The sequence below is a fragment of the Falco punctatus genome (assembly GCF_963210335.1).
Source record: "Falco punctatus genome assembly, chromosome: 5".
In the NCBI taxonomy this organism is placed as follows: Eukaryota; Metazoa; Chordata; class Aves; order Falconiformes; family Falconidae; genus Falco; species Falco punctatus.
In genome coordinates, this window is record NC_137584.1 from 46,753,974 (window position 1) to 46,766,267 (window position 12,294).

The 12,294-nt window shown below is 38.8% G+C and overlaps 1 protein-coding gene across 20 annotated transcripts in view; it reads right to left on the reverse strand.

The window, feature by feature from the left end:
* Positions 1 to 12,294, reverse strand: part of SYNE1 (spectrin repeat containing nuclear envelope protein 1) — a 316,411-nt gene that overhangs the window by 124,600 nt on the left and 179,517 nt on the right. For all 20 annotated transcript variants that reach the window (XM_080389669.1, XM_080389663.1, XM_080389667.1 and 17 more), the window contains 8 exons: positions 11,214 to 11,339; positions 9,530 to 9,706; positions 7,500 to 7,765; positions 4,596 to 6,756; positions 3,863 to 4,200; positions 3,049 to 3,193; positions 1,848 to 2,066; positions 737 to 999 (listed from right to left, as the gene is read on the reverse strand). In XM_080389669.1, the coding sequence (XP_080245795.1) occupies positions 737 to 999; positions 1,848 to 2,066; positions 3,049 to 3,193; positions 3,863 to 4,200; positions 4,596 to 6,756; positions 7,500 to 7,765; positions 9,530 to 9,706; positions 11,214 to 11,339 (3,695 nt within the window). The remainder of the gene's footprint in view (positions 1 to 736; positions 1,000 to 1,847; positions 2,067 to 3,048; positions 3,194 to 3,862; positions 4,201 to 4,595; positions 6,757 to 7,499; positions 7,766 to 9,529; positions 9,707 to 11,213; positions 11,340 to 12,294) is intronic.

Sequence of the window (12,294 nt, forward strand, 5' to 3'; positions counted from 1 at the left end):
ACTACGCATTTTCTACAGGGATTCCTATTCTACTGTAATCGGTTATGCATGCACACAATGAATTGCACAGGCTAGGTGCAGGGTTTACAGTTTTTTTCATTCTCTGTCTCTTTCCCTCTTCCCACTGTGCAGATCCAGTTAATGGCATCCTGGTGCAGCTATGAGGTGGGTATGAGTCCTGAAACTCAGCCATAAAAATTCCTCTTTTATACATGACGGTGAAACTTTTTAGATTTAGATAAACATTAATATAATCACAAGGTGAAATGTTAAGATGTCTCATTTGGACATGCACTAAATTCCCCTGTAAATTTCATAGGATACCTACTTTTGGTACCTAAGTGCTTCCAACAGCAGAACAAAGTGATAAACTAATCTGAACTTAGGATACAAAAAGATAAAAGACCACTGTTAATGGTGAGATGCAATGGAAGTGTTTAAAATCAATTGTAGTTTTCATGTAGTTTATACAGCTTTTATATAACTTACTATTACTATGGAAGACAAGAAGTACATATTATAAAATGCATACTCCCGCTGATGGGAATAAAAAATAATAGTGAAAATATATTTGAAAATTAATTAAAGATAATTTTAACTGGTGCTTATTTTACATTAAATAACTAATTGTTTTAAGCATGGTAATTGTTAACGATAACAAAAATGATACATGAACTCTGAATAATGAATTGTCAGGTACCATTTTTCTAATGAATCTTTCAAAATATTGCCTTACTTGTGGCACCGATCTTGCATTGCTTTGATTTCTTGCATGAGAGGTAGCTCCTCCTGAGATGGAGGCTTTATTTCCACATCCTGAAGCATGCTGACAGCGTGCTGTTTGAGCAGGCCCAAAGATGACAGCTGGTGGTCCACCTCCAGAAGGAAACTGCTGTGGTAATCCAGGAGTTCCAGGAGCTCTGTCTTGGATGCCTTTTCCACTGAGCTTTCTGGTAAGCGACCCTGTAGCTGATCTATTACTATAGTGGCTTTCTGAATCTGTGGAAAGAGATGAAGTCTTGGCGTAATGAAATTAAAAAGAAGCTAGTACAACTGATACCAAAAGCTGCTAAATCCAGTGCTATTCATTTACATGCTGTAAAACAGTTGTGGTACAGGGCTTGTACAGCAGTGCCTACAGCAGATATTCATCTATGCTCTAACGTGCTAGATCTAGCCAGCTAGCCCTAGCTTTTCACAGCAGACTAGGACTTGCTAAGGGACATTTCTGTCAAGTGATGAGTGGCCCCTCATATTTTTTAGCATTTATTATCTTTATTGCCGTAGGACCTAAAGGTCTATCGCAGGGCAGACCCATATTTGGCCCAAGTTACACATTTAACAAAAAGCTTATCCCCATTCCCAGAGAACCTGCAATCTGAGCATAAAATAATGGACAATGACAGATAAAAAAAGTCAGGTAGGACATAAGGAAAGCAAAGAGACACATCATCAGTGAGCAGTGACAGGCAATAGTATCACTGCATAAACTTAGAAATAGCAAATTCATACTCTTCAGGGGAAAATAAAAGGGGGTGAAAAACGTTTGACAATCTAGAACAGAGCATCTGGGGAAGGGAAACACAGAGGAGAAGATTCTGAAGAATCATCAGAAACCAAACCAACTCTGTATTTACTATACACATATGCATATAGAACAGCGCAAACCTTGGAGGCAGTGGTTCTAAACCTAGGTCTTCCATAGCTGTTTTTTATTATGACCTGACAAAAATCACTGTTATTCCTGCTGTCAGCTTCGTCTACCGCAAGATGATTAATAAGGCAGTATAATGAGTGAAAACCTAGGTACAGTTAACAAAGGAGGATTTACCAAGACCAGAAGTTACCTTATCATTAAAGCTCTTCCAGTCCTGCACTGCATCTTCCAAAATTTTCTCTTGTTCTTGGGCTACATTCCGGAGCCGTGTCCAGCGCTGCCAAACTGTTGTCATGGATCTACTTATAGTTGCCTTACTGGCATCATTGCTAACTTTTTCCAGCTGTGAAGCCTTTTCTTCTAGGGCTGTGATCTTCTCATGGAAAGAATTCACTACAGACACAAGAGTCTGAAGAAGCAAAAATAAGCGCTGTTTTCCTCTTTTACAACACAGTTCAGAACTATTCAACACACTTGCAGGCAAATGAGCCACCTGTATCCACTGCAGACAAAGAGGAGGTACTCTATGCTGAGTGAGGTGCTTTGGTCTCACTTTATTTTTCATATGCAATATATTAACTACAGCTAGTTGAAGGACCTGGTCTAAAATGCAAGGCTCTGGAAGCCGCAGAAAACTGGTGTAATCAGATTTTCTCTTCTTTTCTAGCCCCTCAAAAGGGGTGGAAATAAGTATACAGGACCCTTTCATAGCAAAGACTGACTTCTATTAGAGTCTAAAAATGAATTCGGTATTTAAGCATACATTTATGTCATTTTTATCTTTAATGCCATTTTAGATGTCTGAGAGTATCAGGATGTTCTCATGAAGCTGGCAGACAAGACATTACCCTTAGGGGAGATTCCTGCATTCACAGAGACACAGCTGGAGATCAGGCAGGATGTCTGGAGTGTCACTAACCGCCTATATTAAGGCAATGGTTTAGCACCCTAAATACTAGAGAGGAAAGTAATTCAGTCACATTTCTTTCTTTTACACTAAGTAACATTTAATATTAAACTCCAACCCTTCCTGTCCTAGTAATATTCCATGTGACCCAGAGTAGATGAATGCTTCTATTGATCTGAATTGTAGGATACACAATGTTGGGGCTTACGTAGCCAAGGCTTTTCGGAATCCTACCAGCTCTCTATACTCACAGACACACAGACAAACATTAAGCTGAGAAGTGATTAAAAATACCTCAGTCACCCCACAAATAAAATGGGTGTTCTGCACAACACAAAACACCTCCTGCTGCGCTGTGACACAGGTAAGCATTACAGGAAAAGTTCTAAAAAATCAAATTAAGGTTTCCAGAGGTAGGGACCTACATAACACACATTTATTTTCACTGAAGGAAAAGGATTTCACATGATTTTCAGTACCTTACCTTATGTGTTAGCAATTTCTCTTCTGCTTCATGAGAAGAAGCAGCTTTAGCTACTGAGAATTCAGATAATTTTTTCTCAGCCTCATTCATCACTTCAATAACCTTCTGCCTTGCTGTCTGGTACTCCTGCCACTCAGAAGCACACCTTAAACAAATACAGTTCCAGAAAGAACAATGTAATGCAATATAAAACCATTTGAAAATCAGGAATATTGCTGCACCTAGTTTTCAATGTAACTTCTTAGTTTTAGTTTTGCTGTTACACAGTATTTTCCAAAAAAAATAGACAGGTTATTGGGAAAGAGCATACATAGAAGCATATGCTGCTGATTTTCAGGTATGCCTTACAGATATAGCTGGGCATTTAATTGCTCGTTTGACTCTTCCTCAGTGATTTTGCCTAGGTTGTGTTTTAAACCCAACCAAACTTTTGGAATTCAGAGCATTCAGAAATAGTAATTAACACAGTTATGCTGGTTAAAAAGCTATTTCCTTTTACTTCAAAAAGTCTGCTTCAATTTCATTTGTTTCTGCGTAGGTCTTGTGCCAGGTGAAATAAGGGACAGTCATTCTCTCGTCTACTTGGTGCTGTTCCAAGCTTTACATAATTTTATCATCTTCCTCAGTATCACACATCTAGTCACTCAGTGGTAGAGAACAGAATCCCAGTGCTCTGAATCACAATATCCACTTCTCTCATCAGTAGCACAAACTTTTTACAAAATAAAATCAACGTTGTGATCTCTTTCTTTCATTACCAACAAGAAGGTCTTAAAATGAAAAGAAAATAAGAAAAAAAACCACATTAATATACCTTTGCAACTGCTCTTGCTGGGTTTCGGCTTCTTGCTTTGTCCCTTTGGCCTTTTCCTCCAATGCAGCTACATTCTGCATCAGCTGCTCTCTTGCTGTGTCTTGGATAAAGGGCTCTATCTCAGACACAAAGCCATGCAATTCTTTCAAATGATTAGAGAACTGACTTTCTGTGCTGAAAAATTCAATGTGGTTCCTTAGGTTCTCCTCAGAGTTCTCAACATCAAGACCATTTCTTGCTAAATGTAGAAATTCCTGAGCATCTTCAAGCCAGTCATTTGCTATCTGCATCACTTGGTAGTATCTTTGGCAGAGGCTATATAATTTATTCAAGGTAGCCTGAAATAAAAGGGAAAATTATACAGAGGGCCACAGATATAAAATCCACAGCAGCAACAAAAATATCCTCTGCTAAGAGTCTGGATTTTGCCCATGCTTGTTTTCTTTTCCCTTTATTATTTAAAATACAGGTCTGAAGAGACTACATGGAAGCAGATTTTGAGTGAGTTTGCATTTCTGCACACAGGTGTAAACACATATCAAGGAAGCCTTTTCCACCACCACCACCACCACCCCCAAGTCAACCACAGCAACAGGCCACAACCTAAGTCATTAATAAAACCAAACAGGATTATTAAAATCAATCTTTTTATGATGATTACAAACATCAAGCCACAGAGCCATCTTCTTCAGCTTCATGAGCGAGAAACTAATGACACTTAGTGTGTGCTAACCTGTCTCATGTGTATAGCTTCTTGAACTTCACCATCTAGTTCTGTCAGCTCAGCAAGAGTGTTTTCCAGGTCAGCAGGTATCAGCTCTTTTGCTTGCATATATCTCTCTTTCTCTTTATTGCTCAGTGCGTTCATTATTCGCAGGCTCGACTGCACTTCTTCCTGATGTATCTGAACCTTTCTGATTTCTTCTTGAATGCTTTGCAGTTTGAGGTCCAAACTTAATGTTCCACTAAGTTCTGTTTTCACCCATCTCAACCAGTCAAGTGAGCGGCAGATTTCTGACTGGAAGTCTATGCTTTGCACAAGTCTGTTCTCACACTCCATCACGGTGTCACCAATGGCAGCATGCAAAGTCTTCAGTTTCTTTTGCCAAGACTGCACTTGGTGATTTGTTGCCTCACATGCAGATGAGTCAAGCTGAGGAGAAAGGCCTTCTAGATGTTCAGTTATTCGCTTCAGAAGACTCCCAGAGTCTTGCAAGCTGCCCACCAGAGAATGGTATATCTTCAACTTTTCTTCTATTGGGAGCGTTTCTTCATTTACCTTAATCTGCTCCTTCTTCACAGTCTCTAGTTGTGACTCAAACTGCATACACATTTTCTCATGCTCCTGGCATGCTTCTACTGTGTCTTCCAACAGGTTAATTTTCTGTTCTATTTGCCTCTTCAACTTGTGATACAGCGTGACAAGTTTTAACATCTCATCTGGTTGCCATGGCTGGCCAGTGCTTCGAAAGGCCTCCTTCTTCTGGTTTAGTTCATCCACAGCTGCACCAAGGCTCACCACTTCACCTAAGAGATCTCTGTAGGCCTGCTGGAGTGACACAGCTTCTTTGACTAAAACAGCAGCAGGAGCTTTGTCGGTCTTAGTAAACTGATCTTCTAGCTCAATCAGAGCTTTACTTGTCAACTCAATCAGAGAGGCATACTCTTTTCTGGCATAAATTGCTTCCTGAACCTTATATATTTTTTCTTTTGCCAGTGCAGTGACAATATTGAATTGCTGAGGGAGAATGTTAAGTTTTTCATCGAGATAAGAATGATCCACTTCATTAAGTGATGGTAGGATTTCTTGGCCATCCCTTTGCAGTGTAAGTAACAGATTTTCATATTCTGGAGATTGCTCAAGAATCTGTTGATATTTTGCCAACTGGCTGTAGAGTTCAGAGTTAGAATTCATCACATTGACTTCTGGAAATGTGACAATATCAGCTTGTTTTAGCCAATGGCAGGCTTTATCCAAGTCTTCTTTGAAATATTTCCTGGAAACAATGTTCTTCTCCAGTTCTAACAATCTCTGGTTACACTTTTGTAAAACAGTGTCATACACATTCTGTAGTTCTTGCAGTTTACCTAGCACTTCACTTTTTTCTTGTTTTGTTGCTTCTTTCATTAAATCCCTTCCTTGAGCCCACAACCCCATGACTTCATTTTGATAGGCTTTCAGGTTAGCCTGGGCATTCTTACAAGTCCTGATCTGTTTGCTCACATCTTCTGGCAGCAGACAAATGTGTTCCGGAAACATTACCTTCTTCTCATGCTGCTGAATTTGGTTTGTAGCCTGAAAGACTGCCATGAGAAACTGGGTCTTTTCAGACAGTGCTTTGTTCAGGTGCTTTCTCCTCTGGCCAACCAGGTCGCTGAGACAAGCTACATGATGCTGTGCATCAGAAAGTGCTTTCTGCAGCTCCTGCCTTTCATTGAGCCCTAGGCTGGTCATCACCCTGTCAGCATCCTTCACAAGCATCTTCAGAACAAGCTGTTTGGCTTCAAGCTCACTGCAAATGGTAAGATGATCCATGAGAAGACTCTGAGCCAAATCTGGAGGAGGGCTCTGTTTAAGAGCCTCTGAGATACTAGGTTGCTGCTCCTCTGCCCATTCCATTAGTTCCTGAAATTTGGAATGAACCAAACTGAGCTCTTCTAAGGTTGAAACAGAAATTTGAATTTTCCTTTTGACAAGGTCCTCCAGCTGAGTCCAGCGTTGTTCAAAATGACCAAATTGCTCTTTTACTAATTCTTTGTCATCAAGATTCAAATGTTCTATCATCTTCTGTTTCTGATCTTTCAAATCTTCCAGAGCAAATCTCCTTTCCTGCAGTGCCAGTGCCAGTTTTTGCAAAGCTTCAAGGTGCATGTTTGTACTTTCAGCATCAGATCTGTTATCAAAATGGACAGGACAGAAATTATTAGATCCTATCTCAGGAGAGACTTTTAAAAGAGGTCAGGATTAATTATAAGCCCACTATACACTGAAATCAATATGATATAAATACCTATGGTTTTCAGATTCTTTTGAAGGTACCAGTCTTGAATACTAATTTAAAAGTTTAATATTTTGTTCTTCTCCCATTTGTCTACAACGTGGTCATCAGGCTGACCACACAAATTAACATGAATACTGACAGAGCATACTGGTTATATTGCACATATGAACAAATAATGTTCCATGACAGTGACAGCAGCAGTAATAGACTCTCATGAGTTTACACACATCCAGTGTGTTTATGCTATACAAACAAAGCAGCTGCAATCATTTAGCAGCAGCAACTAAGCTTTAATATAATATTCTAACAGATAAAACGCAATATCGCGGTGGAAAACACACATGAAACACAATAAACACAAATGAAGGAGTCAAAATTCTTGAAATATCATAAAATATTATACCCTGAGATGAGATCAATCAGTACTTGCCTTAAAGACAAACACTGAAGATCTGGCTTCTCAAATTCTCTTTATTTCAATACAAGTAATAGTCCTATAAGTAATAAGGGAGGCTTGCTTTTAATTAAGCATGGGAAAAGGGATTTTTCGTGGATCCAGCTTAGAGATATTCTGTAAACAGGTCTTTCAGCATACACGCACTAAGTCAGCTTTGTGCATGCTACTCCTTCTTTACCTAGCCAGGTTGTCCCACTCTTTTGTGAGTTTTTCCAAGAAAACTTCGACTACATTCATGCGATCATGGTAGTCCCCCGTCCTCTGCAGATCCTCCTCCCTCTGTAGGAGCAAACTGTGTGCCTGAAGGCAGAGGTCCAGCCACTGGCTGCTCAGTTCTCCTATTTCCTTGTGTTCAGGTGATTCCTGTCCTTGGGTTAGTTTGTTCACCTTCTCAGTCACAGATGTAAGAGCTGACTGCTTAGACTGCAACTTCTGACTGAATTCCTGAAAAAGATACAAGTCAAAACCAATATGGTGACATCTACTCAAAATTGTAAGATGGAATTTAAATTAAAAGTCTGAAATAAATAAATTGTTTAAGGACTAACTATCTGCCCAGGCAAATGCTGTGCAGATGTAAGTTGGAAGAAGCGCCTTCTCCCCTTGCTTAACCTTTTCCACCATCTTCTCTGGTGAGGACAGGTTGGTTATAGACATGAAAGCAAACCAGAGGAGTTACCAAGTGCCAGTGATAAACAGAAATCACAATCAAGTCACACCTTGCTGTCCAGGGTTCTGGACTAGCTCCCACCATACACTGAAACATGCAAGATAGGCTGGGTCTCAAGAGAATTAATTTTACCAGTACTGTTTCTAGCTCACATTTTTCCTTTTCCTTTTTCATTAGAGACTAAAACTAGGAAGCAGAGTCCATGAGTCAGTAAGCCCCCACATCCATACTTTGTTTTGTTCCTACTTCTATCATAATAACCATTATCACTGTCGTTATTGAAAAAAAAGCCAACGATTATCTAGGTATGATTGCTATTTGAGTTACTTAATTCCAGTAAATAAAGAGTCCACCTGCATACACATTTCTTACCAAATAAGTAGTCACAGAGAACCCAAAAAAACATACAATATACTGACAACTAAGACCAGCCAAATATTTTTCAGCACTTACACACTTTCTAGGATAAGTATCTCTTCCTGAATTCTAGTTCCAGTAACTGTAACTAAACAACCATGCCCAGCTCCAGCACTTTGCTGGGATGATATGTTTTCACTGAGGGCTGGTAGGGGTGCTGGAGGAGAGATGCTGCTGCCCAGGTCTGCCTCATTCCTCTTTGTCACTGCTTCAAATGGAGCCAAGCATCCTACATTAACAGTGCAAATTCAAGGAAAAAATACACATCATGCCAAATCTGTCAGTACAGCAGGTTCCTGCCTCTCATAATAAGACAAAGTTCCTGACTGAAATAGTGAAGAAATACAGGCTCCTGCTTCTTCCTGGACTCTAACAATAGGTAGTGTAACAGCTTTCAGTCCACACTGCGCTGAGCTATCTTCAAGGGCTGTAACCATTCAAACACTTGTGTAAAAGAGATGAAGAGGAAGTACTTTTCACTTAACTTCTGTCATATCAGAAAAAGAATCCAAGCAAAGCATAGACAAAAAATGCAAACCCCAAGCACTTCATCTTTTATTAAAGAAATAATCTGTTTTCCTGTTTCTTCTTGTTACTTTACTGATGTTTGTGATGTGTGCAGAATGGCCATATAAAGTCTCTCTTCTGTAATGAATGACTGAAGATCTGAAGGCATTTGTCTCATTATTTAGGGCAAATTCAATCAGGTTTCTATCACAGCCATTCTCCAGTAGTTTTCAAAGTCCAACAACATTGAATAGTTTTCTAGACTAACTTTGAAATAGATTTTGAATAGATTGTGCAGCAAGCACAAGCTGCAGATCTTTAGGTCCAATGTGATCAGCAACTTGCCTATTAAAAGCAAAGGCAAATCAGAACAGTAGGCTGAAAATTGTCTACTGTCAGAAAGACAAAGCCAGAAAAATATTAAAGTACATTGCATTGCTTTCTGTGTCACCCTGTAGCATCAATAAGGAAACACTCTTTCCTCTGTATTCTCTGCTCTTGCTCACAACATATTAGCAATTGTATGTAATGCTGCATATAACATGATTCATAATAGCATCAGCCACAGGATGAGCAACTTCTTTACCTTCTGTTCTTAACCAAAGTCTCCTTACCTTAACCTGAAGTACCATATTCTGGGCAATGTTTATCTCCAGCTCTGCCCGTCTCCTTTTCAAATTCTGTAGTTGTTGATCTGCATCCTGGAAATATATCCAGAGTTCAGCCTTCATTTGTTTGATCTCTTCCCAGCCTTGGGCCAAGTACTGTGAGTGCACTATCTGTTGCTCAATCTAGAAGAAAAGAAATTAAAAGGAGTAGGAATGCTTTAATGCATCTATTTTTGGAGAATGGAAGATGAGTACCATTCTTCCTCTGAGCATAATACTGTAGTAAAGCAGATCTCTGCACTAGATTCTGAAAGAGCTAATATCACCCACAAAAAGGAAGAGTCTTAAGCTTCAAAAGTCATAAAAATCAGACTTATCAAAGGAAAGCTGTGGGGAAAAAAATATCATCATTCACCCTTGAGAGAAGCAAGTTTGTTTATGAGTGTGTGTATTTCAAAGTGAGCTCAGTCTTCTGTTAAAGCTTAAATCAACTGTATGATTTCGTCTATTGCATGCCAAGAATATTGCTGGACTGCACCCTACATGCCTTCATAATGACCAAATAAAAGCTTAAACAAAACACTTATCATTTGATTTTCTTAGACCAGTTGTTCTGCCTATATGTCTTTTGTAAAACGCCAGTAAGAAGAATGCTTAAGAAGAAAGATCTGAGCCCATCAGTCACCTTAAACCACTAGTAACAGAGCTTCTTTTGCTCCAAATACAGCAGTAGGGCACCTTTAAGGTTTATACACTCAACATATATGTAAATATGTAACTCAAGGAGCTTAATATATGTCAGCACTGTACCACCTGTGATTTCTCAAAAATGTTTCACTACTACTTATATATAAGGACAATCTTACTCTGATGTTTGGAATGCTTTATAGCTATTCAGCATTTGGCCTGCCATGTTTTTATGGGTTACATGGATTTATACAATTTGCTCCTCTGGTATGGAATACTGTTACTGTATATATTAGATTTTTACCCTTTGTAGAAGTAGTTTCAAAAGTTTGGTTGTGTCTGTATATGAAACTGAGGTTTTTGTGTTTATAACAACTTATAAAAAAGGAATGCTTATAATGTTTCTTTTAAAATAACTTATGTTTATAGTTTTATTCTAAAATCAAGTATTAAGCTTCTTTAAAGCTTAAAATTGAAGGACACTTCTATAAATTCATACGCTGGAATAGATGCACTCTGATTTATGAATTGAACCATCATAATTTTTTATGATTATTATAATTAATGTATTAGTATACCCTAATAAGAACCTCAGTCTACTATTGAATAAATAACAGTAAAATATGTCTAAGCTTTAATAAATACAGAGAAGAATATATTGAATTGTGTTTTATGAAAACAAATAATTTGGATCAGGTTTTTTTCCACAGAACGTTATTTGTGTGGCTTTAGACCAACATCTTGTAACACTGCCTAAGTACATTTAGCAAACTACATCATGTATCTTTGCATTATTACCAGGATAGCACTGAGTGGATTTAATAAAAAGAAATAATAAATAAAAGCAGAAAGAAAAAACTATTTCTAAAAGAAATACTTCAGATGAAAGTAAGATGACATTTTTTTAAGCTACTACCCAATATGACCTTTTTAATAGAGGACAGATCAAGGCAGTGAAAGCTCTAAAAAGGATTAAAAGTGGGTTGTTGTGGTTATCTTGTACCGTTTGTTTCGTTTGTTGAATATCTGTTGCTGTACTCTTCACTGTGGCATCTGACAGATCACACATGGAGCACAGAAGATCCAAGTATGTATTGGCCTGCTCCTGCAGAGCCCGGAAATGTTTTACCTGAGGGAAGACAGTCCTCAAATAAACTCTGAGACTGTGGAAGTAACCTCTTATTTTAATACAGTCATGCATTTTAATATTTGTACTTTAGTTTATTATTTCCAAAAGATACACTATTTTATTAGTTAAGGCTACTCTATGATAATTATGGAAGAGAGTAATTCTTAAAAACTTGATTATCATCCAATTATAAAAGTATTTAGTGACATATGCATTACCTAACTTATTTCTTTCTTTATAAAGTGTTGGATAGATACATCCAGTTTCAACAAGGTGACTTAATTTCCCTAGGTGAATGGGAAGCAGGGCTTTATCTGATTAATACAGTGTCATGTTCCTATATCTATAAAATTCTCTAGTGTCTAATAGGTCATGAGGAATCCATTCTAGCAGCACAAAAAGCTTTCCCACGCCTTCTGAAACCCTCCCAATGTCCCCAATATCTACGATTGTCAAGATCAGACAACATGATGCTTTTGAGGGTCCTTGCTCTCAACACTGCCTGTAGGAGCTCACCTCTTCCTATGAAGAGTTTCCACATCCCAATAGGAAATGGTGATATTAGTGTCGACAAGCAGGGCAATAACACACCTCCTTGAGTCCCAGGGAGGAGACATGAGTGCCTACCTAACGCAGAGGGCCAGTGGCGGGTCCTCGAGGGCAAAAAGTTGAACACAACAGCAGTGTGCCTTTGCAGCAACCCCAAATTACTGTATTAGCAAGAATGCAGACAGCAAGCTGTTGGAAGCCATTACTCTCCTGTACTTATACTTGTCAGGTTGTCCCTGGTGTATTTGGCCCAGTTTCCCTCTTCCCCCATAGAAGAGATATGGCAAACTGATGCAAGTCCAGCAAAGGGCCAGGGGAATACAGGGCTGTAGTATATGGCATTTAGGTGGGTCTGAAGGAACTGGGCTTGTTCAGCCTGGAAAAGAGAGGCTAACTGCGGTCTGCC